This window comes from Tenebrio molitor, chromosome 2 (assembly GCF_963966145.1).
Source record: "Tenebrio molitor chromosome 2, icTenMoli1.1, whole genome shotgun sequence".
In the NCBI taxonomy this organism is placed as follows: domain Eukaryota; kingdom Metazoa; phylum Arthropoda; class Insecta; order Coleoptera; family Tenebrionidae; genus Tenebrio; species Tenebrio molitor.
In genome coordinates, this window is record NC_091047.1 from 16,479,096 (window position 1) to 16,500,380 (window position 21,285).

The 21,285-nt window shown below is 33.7% G+C and overlaps 1 protein-coding gene across 6 annotated transcripts in view; it reads right to left on the minus strand.

The window, feature by feature from the left end:
• Positions 1 to 21,285, minus strand: part of Nckx30C (solute carrier family 24 member Nckx30C) — a 68,681-nt gene that overhangs the window by 18,781 nt on the left and 28,615 nt on the right. For 4 of the 6 annotated variants that reach the window (XM_069038587.1, XM_069038589.1, XM_069038584.1 and 1 more), the window contains one exon: positions 8,097 to 8,292. In XM_069038587.1, coding sequence (XP_068894688.1) covers positions 8,097 to 8,292 — 196 coding nt within the window. The remainder of the gene's footprint in view (positions 1 to 8,096; positions 8,293 to 21,285) is intronic. The other 2 variants (XM_069038588.1, XM_069038586.1) reach the window with 1 other exon arrangement.

Below are 21,285 nucleotides of genomic sequence, written 5' to 3' on the forward strand. Positions count from 1 at the left end.
CGTGACAACAGAAACAAGTGGGCGTTTTATGAGATGTGATACCATGCAGAGTTAGTGGGTGTAGAAAGGAAGGTTATTTTCTCTCAACTAAAATACTATTTCCAAGAGAATAACTGTTGAAACGGATAAAGAAATTTTAATTATGCAAAACGTTTAATGTTTCACTCTTACGTATACCGATTAGGTGAACGATAAAAAGGTCTTGCTTGGTATTTTCTCGTTTGGAGTTTTCTGTCGAAAAATATTCCGGTCATATTTTTGTCAAGTTGCAAATTCACTATCTGTCATAGGAATCTCTTTTCGATTGTAGCGCCCTTCTACGTCGACACTTCCAATTCACAATTCGAGTAAATCATAAAGTGTCGCTTCTTGAAAATAGTGACAGTTTTCATGCTCGGGCATTTTCCTGTTAGAAGCCGCATTGCCGTCTGAAATCGGTGCATGCAGCGGATTTATCTTGGCAATTTTGCACAATTTATGGGAGAGCCGCTTTAAATAACGCGGCCGATCAATAAAACGCTTTAGGCAAAACATTTGTATGATTTAATTTTTTCTTTTCCTTCTCAACTTAAACACGACTAATTACATATTTCAATCTTTGTCGAAGCAAAATCACACCATCTCCTTTCTGTTCTAAGTTTCTTGAATCGAATTATACCAAACTGAGGTATTTGTCTGATTTCGTATTTGCGATGGAATCACGCCAGGAGTTTCAGCCGATTTTGAAATGGTACAGGATTATATTGATCGAGGTTCGCTTAGGCAATCGCGTGACTTTCAGTCTCATGTGAATACCCGAAATTCGCTTAATGAAATATTGTAGGTGGGAATGCTTAGGTATTCTCACCCAGCTAATTGTTTTAAAGCGCAGATAGCTTTACCGAGAAATGCATTATTAATTTGGCTAGGTGAACTGCAGCTGACACTAGAACAGTAAACTAGTCGTTCAGAAATTGGAAATTCAATAATAACAAAGAACGACTGTCTCTGTTTTCACTTTGTCACATTTTATTTGACATTTCTGTTGTGATGAATACATATAAAAGACAAAAAACGAACAACTTCTTGCCACTCTCAAAATTTTTCCCGCCGTTGTTGCTGCTATCGTTGACAAATTTCAGTAAATGTTCAACTTTAGTGTAAGTCCCCATTGCATTTCTTTGGTAGCAGCGTTGTTGATTTGAGAGAATACCGATAATAGTGTCGCGACATATGAGGACCCCTCCGACTTCTCCTAGACAAGCCTTCATGTCCACAGTGCATATCATAGTCTCAGCGAACTTAACTCCAGGCCACAATTGTTCACACTCTGTACTATTGACCAATTTGAGATGGGCACATTTCAATGCTCTGCTAGAGGTACTCCGGGCCCAGGCCACGGCCGTGCCCCAAGTGCACTGATCAGTGAATCCTGCAGTTGGAAGTTTAGCAGCAGAAACGTGTGGAGATTCGAGAACGTCACTCAGCATGAAAACAAGGGCGATGTCGTAGTTTAAGTCGCCACTTTCCAGGAATTTCGGGTGTTGTATCCCTTTTATCACTTGTTTTATCTGGCCGGAGGAATCTGGAGGACCTACTCTCACGGCGAGGTATTCTCTTCGGATGTACTGTTGATCGATGCACTGTGCTGACGTTAAAACCGAACTGAGGGTTATCAAAACACCCCCGCAAAAAATCTCTCCTCGAATCATAAGGGCGGCTACGAATTTGAAGTGATTTCTGTTGCATTCAGATGTAGATTTTTTCACGGCATTTAACGAAGTGAGTGTCACCAGGTTCAAGAACAATATTTTGCCGAAGATCATGTTGACACTTGTGGATATTTGTCAAGAAACTGACATTTTGGAGAAAAAGATGATTACAGTTGTCAAAAAACAGTAGTTTAAATCATTGTATAACTTTATTTATATCTGATACATTATTCTCATTTAAATGGAAATCTTCGTGGTAATGTAAATCTCGTCGAACATGTTTGTAAAGCATTCATTCATTTCTGTTTTGCCGACTTCAAAACTACACCAATAACACCACTAAAGCCGCAATCACTATAACGGTGATAATTGTATTTTTTGATCTGTGATTCGATTCTAACATCGACAACGCCACGAAGATAAGCACAAGTAAGATTATAATGCGTAATACCATGGCAGATTAAAAATTAACAACATTCTTTACAACAGACAAAAAGAATATTTTGAAGTATTAAATTTGACACGTAAACGGTCAACTAGATCTCGGATTCTATGTTTTATCTAGGAAACTGGTAGATCGTTTGTTAACCGAAAGGAAACTCCTTTTTCAGTACGAGTAAGTCCACTTTGGATGAATTTTGTAAAACGTACAAAAGAGCTATTAACTGTTTCGGGACCATTACTGTAGCTACACAGGTGTCAATATGAAAAATCCCTGCAGCAAATGAGAAAAAATTAACACTATGAGAGCAAGTGACGAACAACATATTTTAAGTTTTTTTCATTCTAGAAATCCGAAATTTCCAAATGATTGGATTCGTTTTTCATAATTTGGACAATTAAATAACGTTATAAAGAGAAGCGTTTTATTTCAAAGATTCTAATAAAAGTACAGTTTTTGTATCTGTCTGTTGTTATCTTCTCAAGCACACCAGAAACCAACACGAATGGCACTACTTGTAGTGGAGCAAGAAACGTTTTGGTAAATCGAATTAGAACTCATCTAAAGGGCGATTCTACAATACCGTTATAAAATTCGTTTCTGTGCGAAGAGAATATTTTGATGGGATAAATTTGAAATTAGCGAATTTTTTATGTTGGTCACGTAAGAGTAACGAGCGCAAACAGATGATGTTTTTATTCTGCCGAGCGCAATCAAGTTTTCAAATATTTACATGACGACTTGATCCGAGTATTTCGCGCTTGATGAATCGAAACTGTTCGCAGTAGGTTACTTAAGTGACAACCGTTGATCGATTCTCCTTTCACTTAACCAAGAAAGAGAGAGAGATTTCCATTTGTCACAACAACGCTTAAAAAACAACGCCGACTGTGAAATGAATCTTTGAAACTGTCCCGTCAGCTAGGACAAAAAGCTGTCCTAGTTAGTTTGTGCGACTACCTGTTCGTCACAATTTCTGTGGATGCAATTGTCACGAACAGGGCTTGTTATCTCGTTGTGGCAAAATATACACTGGATTTGTCTAGTGTTGCATTACAATGTTCTGCGCCACCGAGGGGTTTTTTAATTCGATGGTGGGGTTAATAATGTTAAATTGAAAAAGAAAATTAAATCAAATCTTACACTGGTGTAATCGATTGTAAAAAGATGCGACAAGTTGACGGTAAAAATATTCTAAATAGAAAACGTCTACTATTTTCGTGGTTCTTGATTCCATATTGAGAACACTTAATGAGCAGAGTTTGAGCTTGGCTTCTTTAATAAACTGCGATCGATTCGATGAATAATTCACCATTCAGATTCGTACATATTCGAGTTAATGGTGAAAATGTGAATGCTTAACGTTAATTCAATAATCGCTCGCACGAAACCAGTAAATTGTTAGTTTACGATGTCATACTCATAAGTGGCTGAGTTGGTGGTGCAAGCGACTAGTACGAAACGATTTTTGTGGTACAACTGGTTAGTGTTAGTTATACAATAATTAACCAAACATTTACAAATCACACAGTGTTGGATTCATTTCGGATTTGAGTGACGCTTTTCGACAAATTTGGGAGGTCAATATCAGCAAGATCTTGTTCATTAATCATTATTCATTACTATACATACTTATATTTATTTTTACTAACGTTTTCTGTTATTTCAAAAAATCCCATGCTCAATTTACGTATAATAAATATGTATGTACTTCGAACAGAAAACATTTTTACCACTTTGACAATTTTCTGCTGTTAAATCGCGTCAACTTAACTTTTATTTATAATCGATAGGAATATTCATGCTCAAGTGAATGGTGTATAGAATAGTGGCGATTTCAAGTGAGATCCACTCGTTTGTGCTATGTTTCCTGTTTCCCTCATTCTTTGGTCCAGTTTTCACAAAACATTACCGATGAGACGTCTTCTAAAGGGATACCTGTCACGACATTTCGTTTCTAAATTTTTCCAGCAGCAAATAAATGTACCTATACCCTCGTACTCGTTGAGCATTTTAATACGCAAAACGCAATAAAGAACACAACAAGATTTGGTTCATTTGCGTTGACGGTTATTTATGCAACATGTGTATAAAGTACATTTTTTAGAAGTGGGACATTTACACGCACGACCGCAGCATTTGTTGCAATCTCACGCATAAAATAGTGCAAAAAATTGTATACATATTTTTTTGCAATGCCATTGTCTCTATAAAACAAAATTATTACGAAAAGAATAATAAATAAAACATTAAAATATTAATTAGAGAGCATTCACTTTCTACCATTATTGCGTAACTCATGAGAGTGCCGCACTCGTCATGGTCTACACTACGAGATAACTTTGTCATATGTTTTTTCATATACAGGTGTCTCCAAAAAAAAGACGAGTCCATACCTCCCTTATTTATCGGAGGATTTTAATTATCTATGTGTATACATATAGTGGATTCCAAACACATCCGTGCTGTCAAGTGTCACAATTTGTGAAAATTTATTTTTCGCAATGTATCCGGCTGAAAGTTGAAACACAACTTTTGATTGAAAGTGTACCATGCTTTATTTTTTGTGAAGTTATGTATAATTTGGATGTTTCTGTCAAATTTTCGTCAGATTAAAATTTATTTGGCTGTTGTTGGGTTGTTTAAATTTAAAAAAGACATTAAATAAAATAAGTCGATTTATTACAGCTTTTTCCCCATATAAAGATGTCTTTTTGAAATTTGAGCGTCATCTTTTTTTATATAGGTTACGTAAGTTTGACAACATAAAATGTCGCTGATATTTTAGAACACCATAATATTGTCTGTTTTATCCTCTGCACGATGCTCTTCGCGATGTTATAATCCTGGGCTAACCTCCGGATCGACCACCCTTCTTCTAATTTGGAAAGAACGAGCACTTTCGCGTTTTTGGTTAGATTAGGCATTTTGTTTGTCAAAATTGACATTGATCATTGACAAAAAGTGTAAGTGCATTTCACACTGTAGAAAATTAGGTGTACTCTATAATTTTGAAATTAACTGTAAGTGTATACAGTGTTGTTTTCAGAATAAAAATCTCTATCAGACTTACTAAAAAAAGTACGTGTTTGTCTTGTAACGGGTGACTATTAAAATTTTCACTTGGAGTTGGCTTTGAAGGAGTTTTTATTTTTTCTGTTACTTTAGACACACGCAAGAACGAACGACAAATGTCAGTCAGTACAATTGAAACATAACCAAATTAAGAGAAAGGTGCAACGGAAAACAAAGAATGAACCATAGCCAACCCTAAGTGAAAATTTTAATGGTCACCCGTTATAATACGATAAGTGGTCTAATTTTTTTCTGACAACATTTGTCATTTAAGACTTCCTGTGTGAACGGATTTTGATAAATGTCACAACTTGTCAAAACGAAACGTCAAGCTAATTTTAAATATTTTAAGCGATTTGGAGCCTTTAAGAGGCTCGTCGAACAAAAAAACGTTGTATTCAACTCGTTCGTGTGTAAATTGGGTCTTTTTTGGCACTCGTGGGCCTTTAACGCGTTTTAAAATGGCCCACTCGTGCCAAAAAAGTCTCAATTTACGCATGAACTCATTAAATAAACTACTATTTTGTATGAATTCAAGACCATAACTCAGGATTCGAACGATGGCTATGCGTAATTCTTTTTTGGTTTTGCTTGTTAGGGTTTTCGATAAGTTTCCGGAAAAATTACAAAGGAAAGTGGGAAAATTCGGACAAATTTCAAAAATTATAATTTTTGTATGCACTCTCGATCATAACTGACAATAGGAGCTTGATGCTTTTTTTTGTTTTCAATTGAAAAAAATTTTGGATGATTTGAAGAAAAATCTGGAAAACGCAATCCCGTAAATTAAAATAAAATTACATTTGCTTTTACTTTTGTATTGTTTCGCGATCTGTCCAACAAATGTAGTACATCTAGATAGTTGTTTTATTTCTATCCCAATTTATTTGCCTCCATGCACAAATGTCATTTGACAGCTGATTGTGAAATTGGGAATCAAACCAATCGGATTGTTTACTTGAACATCGATCTTGCAATCGAAATGGAAATGTAAATATTGAGTGATTCAAAATAATTGTGGATAAATCTGGCAACTATGTACGAAAATTTATGTGGCAACTGTGTGGATAGGATAGAGTTGACATTTCTTTGACAGTTCATAGTCGCGCAATTTTGAAAGTTGTCAAATCAATGTGTAATGGAATTAAAAAAATCATATAAATACAAATGTCAACTCTATCCCATTCACACAGTTGCCACATACATTTTCGTATATAGTTGCAATACTTATTCACAATCATTTTGAATTACCCAATAAAACTCCTTGAGATTCATTGTGATTTCAAATTTAATGGAAGAAAATAAATTATTTGTTTGGACATGAAATTCTGACTTAATTAAATTGTGAGTTAAATTCTGGAACAAAACCGCATCACCTTCCAGGTACATCACACATTTCCAGCATTTCAGCAGTGTAGAATACTGCCGATAGAATTCATCTCCCATGTAAAATTCCTCATTTTTACTTTGTTTACACATTTCCAATAGCTTTTCAAAAATTCACAAAACGATCACAAACAAATTTATGTATTGAAATTTGCACAAGACAACGTCTGTCGGGTCAGCTAGTTTTTGAAATAAAAATTGCCATTTTCTCAAAAAAATTGTTATGTAAGGTACAGTTGCGGCCGTTGAAATCTCAGACAGGAAAGATTTAAACACTCTGTATAAATTCCGAAATTTGATTAGCGTAAACAGGATTTTCATCAAGGATTATAAAGTCAGTGTCAGTATTTGACATCTTAGGTCGGAATCGCGCGTAACTTTTGAAATGCCGCAATCATCTGATGTGTTAGACTGACGGACGGTGTGAGCATAAGAGCCATTGCGAGAGAAATTAATGTGGATAATGTTTGAGTGACATTTTGAGAAAAGTCACTTTCAATACCATTTAAAAAGCCAAAAGTTTGGCGTTGTCAAAGTGTCTGAGGTTTCAACGGCCGCAACTGTACCAATTTTTTTCATTCATCGTTTAGGCAGTAAAAGGGTCTATCAAAAAGAGTTCCAAACTTGATGTTCACACTGTAGATATTTATGGCCTTGTTTATTACACGCGTGTATCGATTTTATATTAATTTAATTAAATTTTACATAAATTTTTTCGCTGTAAAACTGCCCGTTGTGTTTTGACTCTGCTGGTTGTTTTTTCACTCTGCTCAGTGTTTTTCACTATAAATCAATTTGATTGGTTCAAATTTGAAAAATGCTGCAATTTGATTGGTTAAAAATTTTCGAGTTGGATTGTCACTATAAAATCAATTTGATTGGTCCAGATTTGAAAAATGCTGAAAATTTATTGGTTAAACATTTTCGAGTTGGATTGTCAAGTAAAATCGACACAAAATCATTTCTTAGAAACGCCGCAAATGCACGGTAATAAACGATTTCTTACAAAAACAATCTTCTAAATTCTTATTCCACTAGCTTATAACAGAATCGTCGAAAGTTTTTTCAATTTTTAAAATAGTTAATTGAGGTCAAAAGTGAAACTTTTGGAGCCTTATAGGTTCGAAATTAAAGATTGATATTATTTTAAACATATTTTTAATAATTCTCTAGAATTAGTTGACAGCGTACCGTTGAGATGTTCCTCTTGTTTTGGGACAAGCTGTATGCTATGACCATTAAATAATAATAGATATGTAATTTAAAAAAGAATTTCCTAGATTTATCGATTTTTTTAAAGTAATGTTGTTTATCATGGGTTTCATGTCACAGACTGGAAAATTGTTCTTCAGGTCTCCCACATTACTCTCGGACTACTCAGGATACTAAAACGCATCTAAATTTATAATCTATAAATCAAAGTGATACAACACCCACATATCAAAACAAGGCAAACCTACAACGTCCACCACCACAGATAAATAAATAAATCTTAGGTCTACCTGCATACTGACCATCGTGTAGAGGATCAATGGTGTGTATCATGAGTTGCAGGAGGCCGTGACGAAACTTGGCCCCCGTATGGTGGTGACTAGTCGAGGACGGGACCTGGGGGGTCTCCGACGCTGTGCGCGAGGTGACGCTGCCTCCGGGCTGGGTTCCGACGCTAGTCTCGCTCGATGTCGCCACAGTGCCGTGCTGCAAAAACAACAACACTTCAACAGAAAATCGTCACTGAAATTGATCAGATCAAAATATCAGTTCTCAATCGTTCTGTAATGATACAGTCTGTATCGGTTCGTGGAAAACTTGTAACATCTTTTGGACAGTTATTTGTAATTATAAAGTGATCTTTATTTAGAGAAATGAAGTACCGTTTGATAAACGAAAAGTTGTTATAAACTCGTAATAGAGGGTGTGGTTGTTAGAATTACCGAGCTTGGGAAAAGCGACGACCATGTTTACGACATTTTTAAAATGGAAGAATAAAATATTGTTTTCATAAAGTTATTTTGTCATCTTGTGTAAGCTTTTCGCATTTATACCGTTGTAGCAAACTGGTAATCTGCGAGAGAATTGGGTTTATAAAGAAAAAAATACTTCCCGTATTAAACATAATATTCACCAAACAAAAAAATCTCGATCTGAGCCAACTCTCTTATACACATAATGAAAAATATTTTCAAGGAAACGCGACTCAGAGTAGACACAAATCCTAGATGAAATTGCCGGGAAAGTATCGAAAAAAATTAAATAGAAAGCGTCTCGCTTGTTGACGATCGTAGATTTTCTTATTATTTATTTATGTAGATTGAGTAAAAAGAATTGGCCCTGAGTCAACGGCAAAAACCGTTTTGTCCTCTTTTTTTGGTGTTGTTAAATTTTCGCAGATTTGCTAAATGTAAAATAGCCATCGGATGTAATTAAGTCATTAAAGTTTTTCAGCTTCACTTATCAGACAAGATCAGACAGGAAAAAACAAACAGGAGGTATAAAAAATCGTCTCGGTATTAGAGAGTCGGTTTATCTGGAGTAAACGGAATAAATTATTTCTGACCCGGGAATCGAGCTGGAAATTTAGGTAAAATGACAGAAGCGGATAATATCGGAAAACGTCAGGCATATATCATTAGATGTGGGACTAGATTTTGTAAAATATACAGCAAGAAACGTACATTTACACAAAAAATTACAATTAAAATTCTCAAACGATAAAACACAAAACGGTATTAAATATATGACAAACAGACGCATTTCTACGGACCGTTAAATCCATTAAAAGTTGAATGTTGACCGTTATGTGCACTTGCTCTCTGAGTACGTTTCTAAATGTGTGGCCCCCATTTAAAAAAGCTACATTGTTAAGGGTGGATGTTTCTCACGAAGGCCACTCTGTTGTGAACCCAGATAGGCAAATATTTAAAATTTTAAAATTGGTTTTTATATTTAAATGTATTCTGGAATAATGTGTAATGTTAATTTAAGGAAAGTTTACTGTAGAATAAACAGAAGAAAATATTTAGTTTCATTACAAACCGCGCTGGATGACAAGTAAAAATCGATAAAAAAATTTGAATTTTCGAAACATTAAATTGCAAATTTGTAACTGGCTTATTATTCATTTGCTAGGGCAGCAAACATAACTCTTACGGCGCAACATGTCAAAATAAAATTCACCAGCTGCAATACCTTAATTGCTTTACACGAGTTACACAGTCCTAATGAACGAATTTATTAAATCAATTTAAATATGGGTAATTCTATAAATTTCAGTTGCAAGCAACTTCCATGTTATTCTTACAGTTATCTAGCAAAAAGGAACCAAAAAAGGGGTTTTATCATCCGCCTAATTATAGTAATGGTTTATTGTCCAATGAAATAAAATCAAGAGAACAAGACCAGTAACAAGGTGTGAACGTAAAAGCAATGATAGCTACAGAGAAAAGTACAACTACAACTCTGGATAAAATCACTATAAAAAATTGCAGTAGAAATCTCAGCTGCCAGACATATAATTGAAATTTCGATAGCATACGGATATTGGCGACATAAAAATAACATTCCTTCTGATATTTTACAATAAAATGCAATATGTTGTCTATAGGTAGGTATATGTAATTATTTTAAAAACATGATTCCCATAATATGATACCTGTAATCTATAATTTGTTTATTATGTTACAAAATCACCAAGCTACAGTGTGGAACAAAATGATTATCATCTAGTTAACTTTGGAATTTTTTCACATGTAAATTTTTCTGCCCGCTCTACTCTTTTTGAAGTAGCGCCTAGCGATGTAGTTCTGTCAATAAATGTCATCAATGAAATTGACAATAAACCTTGTTCACGTTGAGTTGAACATTTCAAGGTCAAATTATTTAATTTTTTGGCTCTGTAATTATGTTTTGTAAATAGTGACATGCAGCTAACCAACATAATGCGATTTAGCAATGCTTAATCCAACGTGAACACACTTTCATTATTGACGCGTACTTCCGATCTCATCCCTTCGCAATAAATCACATTTGGAATTTTGATGTATATCGGGTGTGTCAAAAAGGACGGACACCAAAGAAGGTACACAATAATAATGGATAATCATGGAACATGAAGAAATTTTTGTTTTTTGCTTTTGACTTTTCGTTAATGCGCAAGAGCTTCTGGAAGTTACCTGTAAAACTAATTTATCCTGTTATTGATGTGGAAACATAATTGTATGTGTCAAGTTTCAAAGGTGCCATCAACAGGTATCCAAAAATTCCTATCACGAATACATTTGAAATCAGTCAGTGTTAAATATGATGAAATTTGGTGTGGGGGACTACAGTTCATTCCATTTAAGAATGCAGTGGTCACTTTGAATTGAGAAGGTTTCACACTGGCGAACGCGGCAAAGTTGAAAACATCTATCGAATTCATGAAAAATTAGTACAGCAAAATTTTGTTAGAGTAGATTAGGCTAAAATTGGTATATTAAAGAGAGTTGGCTCCATCCGTGGTTCCTAGGGGCGTTATTCGATTGATAATTCAGATAATTGGTTGCACTTTTCTTGTCAAAATTGTCGTTATCTCCGTTTAAATAAAATTGCTAGTTAACAAAATGTTTCTGGAGTTAAAATAAAATATATTCGCAAAAATTGTCATGATATATTCGCAAAAATCGTCATGATGTATTCGCAAAAATTATACACATGAATTTAGCAGTTAAATTCAATTTATTAAAGGATACACAACCACATTACATTTATAAACCAGAAAGTTGTTTAGAAAATGACAATTATAAATTATATTTTGATCGCACAGTCGCAACAGACCAGACATTATTATTTTAAATAAACAACAAAAGCAAGCATATCTTTTAGATATAGTGTATGTACTCAGGCAAAATTGCCGTGCCGCCGGGTGGTGGAGGGTTACATTTTGTTAACTATTTAGATTTGCTTGCATTAACTTCACAAATTTTGTGAAAACCAGGCTGCCAACTCAAATCTAACTCTCAAACACTTCCCTAGGAACCAGGATCGAGCCTACTTACTCTTATACCACTCTAAATTAGGCTACATGAAAATGTCAAATATAAACTTCTGTCATTATGACAGTTCGAATTTAGCAATGCTCAATCCAACGTCAAACGTATTTAGGTTATCTACTTGACGTGTTGGACATTAGTAACCATTTAACATAAAGCACGTAGAAACGTTACACTACAACATTTTTGAAAAGTTGACAAAACCATGACGTTTTGCTGTACTGTACAGTTTTTCATGAATTCTATAGAACATTCCAAGCAAAATTAACAAAAAAAAATAGTCATAAAGGAACTTACGGTAGTGATATTCTAATGACAAAATTGTAGTTTAATGATGCATTTGATACAAAAACTCGATAAGTTTGAAACTAATAACCAAAAAATGGATCAAATATCAAAATTTGACAGTTAGTGTAAACTTTTCTCTCATTTTGACCAATCAACGACGGGAAAATAGTCCCTATGTTATTCTATACTGCATACTTAAATGGAATAGACACGCGGCAACATTGCTAACATATCATAACAACGAAAAAAACCACTTTTTTGTTCGACACTGTTAGAATTTGAGAATTTTCTCCTATGTAAACGGATTTTGATAAATGTCACCACTTGTCAAAACGAAACGTCAAGCTAATTTAAAAGATTTTAAGCGATTTGGAGCGTTTAAGGAGCTCGTCGAACAAAAAAACGTTGTATTCAACTAGTTCGTGTGTAAATTGGACCTTTTTTAGTCAACAAATGTGAAAGGCCCAATAGAATTGAACGGATTCAAAGTTTCAAAGGTAGCGCATGTGTTCTGACACAACTGTTTCACAACACGTAGTGGTAAATTTCTGCAAAAATTTAGTAGTAAATTTATTTGTTAATTTTGTGTATGACACGGTGTTCCTATTGTGTGCCTATTTGAAAACAAATATTTTGACAGTTTACCATTGAAGCCCTTGGGGCTATACATGAATTTATTAGGCCCTTTTATAGCCTATTCGCAATCATTTAATTTGGTGTATAAATAGTTAAAATCCTCCAATAAATAAGGGAGTTATGGACTCGTCTTCTTTTTTGGGGACACCTGCATAATCGGGAATAATATAACTTGTAGTGTTATGATTATCATCGGTGATAGCACGAGTTAAAACCTATGAAAACTGACCGTGCATAGCACGAGTTTTAACGAGCTGTATCATCGTTGATTAATCATAACATGTGATATAAAGAGCCATCAAATTAATTTGTAATCGAGTCTATGGATTTGAATCCGTATGTCTTTTCGATTGATATGGCCAGATCTAACCTGTGTTTTTTATTCAAGAAACGACATACGATTTCGGATTCATGGATAACTCGATTACAAATTAATTTGATCGCTCGATACATATTTGGTGAGAGAATATAATGAACGCTAACAGAAAATAAATTTTTAAAAATGTCAAAAATTTTAAACGATCTATCAGTTTGACAGTAAATAACTACAGTTACAGGATACTCTATACAACATTTTTTTGGAGTTTTCTTCTCAATTAACTTTCGAATCCCTTCCTCGCTAGCATCTCCCCATCAATGGTAATCTACTGGACTACTGGTTGAAACGTTTTTTGGTTAACAGCACTATTTTCTGACTTTGACACGTCCATTGAAATTTTCTGTCACTTTGACATTAACCAATTTTATTCATCAAAATCAGGTGAGTCAACATGCGGTGATAAAATTATCATTGATTTGATAGCCTCTTCTGCGTCTGTGTTTCTGTATTTTAACCAATGAAATTAATCAAAAATGTACCATGTGACACGTGAATTATATTCTCACCACAAAAAAATCAGCCATGCTGATTTGCATGATTGCATAATTTATCTTTTTGCAAACTTAAGTGTATGTAGGTCGCTTGTTTAAGTTCTAATCCAGACGGTCACTTCTATGATCGTCAATTCTAGCATAACGATATAAATTATACAATTTTCGTGACTTTTGGTGACTTTTATGTCTTGTTCCAATGAGAACACCATTTTATTAATAAAAGATTACACAAACCAAGACGTTTAAATTTGAAATGTATGCCAGCTGTCAATAATGTCAATAAAACAAACCGAAATAGATACAATTCACAGTCTTGAAAATTTCATGTAAAATTTGTTATTGCCAACTGAAACAGTTATTGTTGCTCACCCTGTAGTAGACAGCTTATAAGCGTCCGAAATTCGCTTTAAAATAATTCTGTCGGCATTTAAAGACTAAAAGCTGACACACTACTAAATCGATAACTCATGTACAGATAAACATCCAAAAAATGTACTGTGCAAAAGGGTGTTATTCCAAATTTTCGAGTTATGCGATGTATCAGATAGCCGAAGTCTAAATATTTCTTTTGGTAAAAATTCTATAATCGTTTTCCATGACGGTAAGTAATCTTTTAAATATACCTTGACAAGCTGTGACTTGTGCGCTTTAGTCACGAGGTGAAGTTATGGTTGGTTCATAGACGAAGAATAACGCTTAAAGTTCAAAGCATAAAGCGTAAGGCGTAAGGATTAACACTTTATTGGCGTTCATACACCTATTATATCTGTCATTTTTATTTAACTCGTGATTTTTATTATACAAATGTTGAAATGTTAATAGGTTTCAACTAACTCTATCAGTTTTCCGTCGTCTATTTTGAGGTTAATTTACTGTAAAACTGTAAGCGCATGCGCGAACAGAATAAGTCTTAACGGATAAAGATAAAAGTTAACCAACTTTGCTAGCTATCCTTTACACCTTATTCCTTATTCTGTTTTCTTGAACGGTTACATGCTAGTCCGTAAGTTCAACTTTTTATGTTAAGCATTATTCTTAAGTGTTATTCCTTATTCTTCGTCTATGAACCAACCATTAGCAACGAGCTTTTTAGTCACGGGCTAAAGTTGTCAATTGACGTTTATCAGTTTCGAATTTTATGGTTAAATTAAAGAAGTTACTTGTTTTATTTGTTTTGTTTACTTGGTCGTAGAAAAAGTATAGTGTGCAACTCGTTTATAAGCTTCTCTAGACACTCGCTCCGCTCGTGCCTAATAAAACTCGTGATTAAAACTAAAGTGCCATTTATAAATCTTGTTGCGTAATATACTATTATGTTTCTAATTCCATTACTAGAAACTAGGTTTCAAATAAAAAAAATATTGTTTAAAAACTGGAGACGTACGTTTTTTGATAATGACAGAGTTATGATTCAAAATCTAAAGCAGCCACAAAATCCCCAAGCCGGTCGAGCTGCAAACCTTGATTATTATCCTTCCACACCGTACTCGGCTGTTGCTAAAGATCTATAAATAATAGTAAATAACAGTAAAACACTCTCGTTTGATATTACTAAATAAATAATAAATAAAATGAAACATTGCTTGAATACTTTTACAAATAAGTATATAATATGTAAATTGATTAAAAACCATAGGTAGAAATAATTTTAAAATTAAATTATGTCACGACTTCACCGTTTCATTCTTCAAGAATTTTTTATTTATCATTAAATTTTAATTATTATTAAATGTCAAGATCACAAAATTCTTGGAAATGAAAGATAAAAAGTTAGTAAAAATTCAACATAAATAATGTGTGATCATAGGAACCTTCGGTTCAAAAAGCTGAAAGAGGTATAAAATTAATGCAAGCTCAAGAAATTCCTCAAAGGTTTCAGCAAAAGAAGAGATCTAGGTATTCATTTTATACGATTCTTACATTCAGAATGGATAACTGCATTAACTCAGTTATTAACAAGCGACTACTATGGAATTGAGAAGCCATTTTAAATTAGTGTACGCAAAGATGCTGCGTTATTTTGCTATTTTGTCCAAAATTGTAAGTAAGGGTTAACAGTTATTTTTATAAGTGCGTGAAGTGAGTGCTTTTTGTGCATGAAAAGGTCTTTTACGCCGAGACGCAAGTTCTTTTCACAGTTACTTTAAAATTAAAGTGTTCATACGTTACTTTAAATTAGTGTAAAAAACACATTTCCCTGTATTACTTTTCCGATAAATGTGTTTTTTGTTCGACACTGTCAGAATTTGAGAATTTTCTCCTATATGAACGGATTTTGATATATGTCACAACTTGTCAAAACGAAACGTCAAGTATCCCACCTCCACCCGGCGTACATACACTATTACGGATATTACTATCAAGTAATAGTGCAGTGCTTATCAACATAATTACCGGCGTCTCGCCTCCACATTTTGACTTTTTTGTGTTTTATGTTCTGTGTCAATGTTAAGGAATTTCCTTACGATGTGACATGAGTATAATAATATACCTTTTTGAATTTCAACCACCAATTTGTTGTCTAAGTCCAAAATTTTTAAATTTTTAAAAAGAGATTGCGGTACTATTCCTGTTGCTGAAATTATAAATGGTAAAATCGAATTTTTTTCTAAACACCAAAGATTTCTCATAGCAACGGAGAGTTCTAAATATTTATTAATTTTTGTATTATATGTCTGTGTTATATTGTGTGAATTTGGAACAACTATATCTAAAAGATGCTTGCTTTTGTTGTTTATTTAAAATAATAATGTGTGGTCTGTTATGCTGAATGTGAATGTCAGTTAAAACTGTGCGATCAAAATATAATTTGTAATTGTCATTTTCTAAACAACTTTCTGGTTTATAAATGTAATGTGGTTGTGTATCCTTTAATAAATTGAATTTAACTGCTAAATTCATGTGTATAATTTTTGCGAATATATCATGACGTTTTTTATATTCACTTTGAGCCAAAATAATTATTATTGTCATTATTATAACATAGTGAGGACTATAAGCCAGCTAACTATGTATCATTCCCGTTTGATGGTGTGCTCCACGGCGACAATACATAGTTCGAAGTTATTTCATCAGTTCATCACATTGGACTAAGAGAGAGGTTCTTTATATCCTTCACATTTGATTTTTGAAGTGAAAACTTCTTTAGGCGCGCCACATACATTTTATTCTCGGGCAGTGAATTACCGAGTGACTATAAATGATTGAAAGAAAATAGTGGATTGGCAACACTGATGTAGTTGGTAGTGCAAGTCTTCTCGTGCATCATCTGTCAGTCATTTCTATTTAGGTTAGGCTAAGTCACGAAGTACATTGTCGATTTAGATGTTTTTGACGTTTGTTTCAATTTTAAAAATTACGTGTGCCATGCCAACGATGTTGCCAACTAAAGATTTCAAATGTGTTACCAACATAACAAAATAATATTCAATCATTTATAGTCACTCGGTAGTTTCATGCGACACGGTAAAATCGTTCGCAGCTCAGCGAAAATCGTTCGCAGCACGACACGGCAAGCTAAAATCAAGGGAGTCGAGTGTTTTAGCGGAGCGAGCGAAAAACAATCTGTGCGTCACTTGTCAATTTTAAATTTTCATTGTACGTGGTGTTGTGACCTGACTGACCTCAGTGCAGAGCTGCAGGAGTAACTGTATATACAGGATCACTGACGAAAAACCTTTGATGCTGTATCTTGCTTATTTTTTATCCGATTTGAATAAATGACACATCAAATGAAATAATTTTGAAAACACTTCAATAATGATGAACATCAGCTTCTTTTTTTCAAATAGCACTGTACATTTTTTTTTATTCAGTATTGTAGAGATTTGTCTTCTAAATATAAAAATGCAAAGAACTATACCCATTCATTAAACAAAAGTCAAAAAATTAAAGCGTAAATGCACAAGATTTGAAAATCAAGTGACCAAAATAAACAAGAGAGAAGTTTGTTCTAAATGCTCGAAATGACTAAGTAAGCTCTGAGTATTCATTTGTCAAAATAGTTTGAAAATATTATAATATTATATTATTATATATATACAGGTGTCCCAGAACTCGCGGATCAAACTTACAGTGCGTTTTCCTTGGTGATAACTGAAAGCAATAGCGTTTAAAAAAAGGACAGGCTATAATCGACTTTTTGTAATGAATAATTAAAGTTGACCAATCAGAAGGACGCTGTTAATTTGAATTTCACGTAAATTTAACCAAAGGTTTAACGCCAGTTAAAGTTAACTGTAGGTTAAAATGCTTCGTTACTTTGGTTACCTATTGTTATAACAATGTTTTCATATATTTTAAACTGTAGTTAAATTTAACTCACGTTGGTGAAACCGGTTCCTAGCAACATAATTCTAATAAGAATGGTATGGAATTTGAAGTAAATGTTTGGGCAACTGTGAAGATTTTGACAACGTCAAGTTATAATTTTATTCGAAATTGTCAAACTTCGTATTAAAATCATGTATACAGCTGCAGAGTATGCCGAAATGCTCATAATTTACGGAGAGTTCCGGCGCAATGCACGTGAGGATGCAAGGGAATATGCAATACGTTTTCCACGACGTTTGCCACATCCAAATTATAACGTATTTCTACGGTTGGTGTACCGTGCTCGAGACACTGGGTCCTTGGTGCCTACCTGACAAGAAATTTGTGGTCCGCCGCGAGAAGTTAGAACGCCAGAGACTGAAGATGCTGTTCTTCAGTACTTTGATGACGACGGTAAAAGAAGTATATTTGAAGAACAGTATTTACCGGGAACCTGTAACCTGTAGAAGAACTAAATGACCAAATTCACAAAAGATTGGCTACTGTTATTCCTAATATGCTTAGACTAGCAAGGGAAAATTTAATAAAACGAGCTCGCCTATTCCTTCAGATGAAAGGTGGTCATTTTGAACACTTGTTATAAATTATTCTTTTTATTTTGCATGTTTCTTTGTTGCATTCTATATCGTTTAGTTATAAAATTGGATCTTAAATTTTTACTAATAATGATGCTAAAATAAATAGATTAGAGTTCAGTCCAGTTTTATCTTCTTTTTTTCAGAACTGCCACTATGCTTGATCTGTTGATCAAAACCTACGTGTAACTCCAGCTTTTTGTGCAATGTCAAGAATGTTCCTAAAAGTCTTTTCTTTCATTTCGACGATGACGAGTCCCGCTCGTGTAGCTGCGCTAATACGTTGCGGATGCAGAGTGTATGCACAGGAGCCAGGATAAATTTCTTGTGATTCCGATTCACTTCACAGGCCCTGCATATTTCACTTTTTACTAAGATTTTTAGGGTAGTAATATGTATTACTCATTTGACGCTACGTCGCCATTTTACCTTCCATCAACAAAGGTTCAATTCATCATATCCCTCCCGTCAATTTCCCATACCCCTCAAAGTTATAATTGCTCTGAAAATGTTCACTCATAACAAACCATATTTCATTCATTGCCGGAAGAAGAAACTTCTTGCGTTCTCTGATTTAGATTCTATACATTTGTTCACCTGCCTTTGGCGAAATTATCCCATTTTTGGTTATTTCAAAAGTAGCTGTCACTTTTGACGTCTGTTTCGACAAGTTGACCAGATAACTATTGAATAGTATATTTCAAACCAAGGTAAGAAAGTGGTTTCTTGCGTCGTAGACGAGGTTTGTAAGTGCCTAAGGTCTGCAAGGACACTTTCTTAACAAGGTTTGAATACAATTTTTTTCCCTACCGGCACAACTTTGTTGAAAAAAGTCAAAAAAGATGGTTATATTCGTGATTAAAACGAAAATTTTGAGAATTGAATAGTAGGCTGTGTTATTTGTTTAATTAACTTGTCATCGCATTTGAAGATTTGAGGTTTGTTCGAAAATTTGATATAAACAGGGTAAAGTAATCTACCTACCTAGCTTATCTGTTTATTTTCCAGATTATATGATTGACTTACCAACTTACTTCATTGAATTGGCTTTCATTTATCAATAACTTATTTCACTTTTGACACTTTTGACATTTGTATTTTGGTACAGTTTTACCATAAACATTTCATGATTAACTTTCTTACCTTAGCGAGAAAGTTGAATTTTCTCACCTCAAATGAGGTATCCACAGCCTACATTTCTAACCGGTAGGGAGAAAAATAATTTTTCTTTTTTGTTTTTCATTTAAAATTTTCATTTTTTGTTTTTTCTTTTAATGTAAGAATATTCAGAAGAAGATTCTTTATAAGTACGAATAAAAAGATATACTGGGTGCCCCAAAATTCGCGGAACAACGTAGTAGTACGTTGTTAAGTAGTCATTAAGAGATCAGGTAAAAATGTTTAAAAAAATCAATCTTCTTTTTTGTAGAAGATATGGACCTATTCGTTACACTAAATCTGGCAACATTTAAAAACATTCTATGTATCCCAATCATTCCCAATAGTCTGCAAATATTTCATTTTTGTTGTATCCTTGGAAATGAGAGGGAAAAATCAAAGCCGTGTTGCCGTACGCTATTTGAGGTAAAACGAACATAAAATTACTACTTGGAAATGCTGAAAATAATGGAGAAAATAATTGCAAACCTGATCACAATCGTTCAAAATTATTAGGCCACTGGCTAGTAAAAGACAAATAGTCAAAATCTTTTTTATTATTTAAAATAAATGAGATCAAAGCTGCACCTTTTGGGCCCCCATATCTTCAAATCTAAGAGGTATAGAATTTTTAAATTATTTTTCTCGTTATTTTCTAACATGAATTGACATTACCTCATTGAGTTGTTCCGCGAATTTTGGGGCTCCCAGTATAGAGTGTAATTTGAAAAAAAAAAGTTGGCTATCGTCTGTCAAAAAATAGATGTCGAAAAAAATATCGAATAGGATAATAATGAAGTGTTTTTCGAACTATTTCATTTGATGTGTCATTTATTCAAATCGGATAAAGAATAAGTAAGATACAGCGTCAAAGGTTTTTCGTTAGTCACTCTGTATATACAGGATATTTCACGAGTGATAATAACCCTGACGTAATTTAAAATGCAACCCACACTATATTTCCGAAAAAAAGCTGGCTACTGACATTAAAATGTGCGGCTTTTTTTGAAAATGTATTGTGGGTTGAATTTATTATTGCGTCAGGCTCATTATCACACGTGAAATACCCTGTATTTATATAATATAAACGATAAAGACACGACAAATATTGTAAGTTTACAGATGAATGTAGGATTTCATACGTAAATCTCAATTATATGGCTTCAACAATTTATCTATTGGAAAAATTTTTGTAGCAAAATATAAAGAGAAAAATGGACAAATTATCATAATACAGGGTATTAGTATTGCTATGAAAACTTGTGTTGTGTTCAATACCTAACCTCACAAATTTTGCCAGAGTGTACCTCTAAAAGCGGACGTATTTGCAATTTCTATTGAAAAATACAGATTTTTGATGTTTATTTAAAAACAGCATGGGATTTAAATAATATTAATTATTTATGCCTTGCTCCTTATTCCTCCAAGTACTATCATCCATAATGATATATTTTTTAGAGAATATACCTACATATTACTTAAAATCAGTAACGAGCATCATAGAAGTTTTCACTTCTGTCGTGCGGTCTTAAGCACACACTCTTTTTTTTGTAATTAATTTGGACAACATGTTTACATTCTTGAACTTTACAAAAATTGGGTGTAATAGGACTAATAAGTAATTTGTTCCTAATTTAAATCATGCGTAAGCTTTTTTTTTGGAAGGAATCATTTTTCGCGAGTAAGGTGAATAAGTGGACTTTGGAAGCGATATCCCTGTGGAGATAACGTAATTCCAGTTAATGTTATGCAAGTGTGTGAAACTGCAGTTATTGAAGTTGAGGAAGTCTACAAGTAAT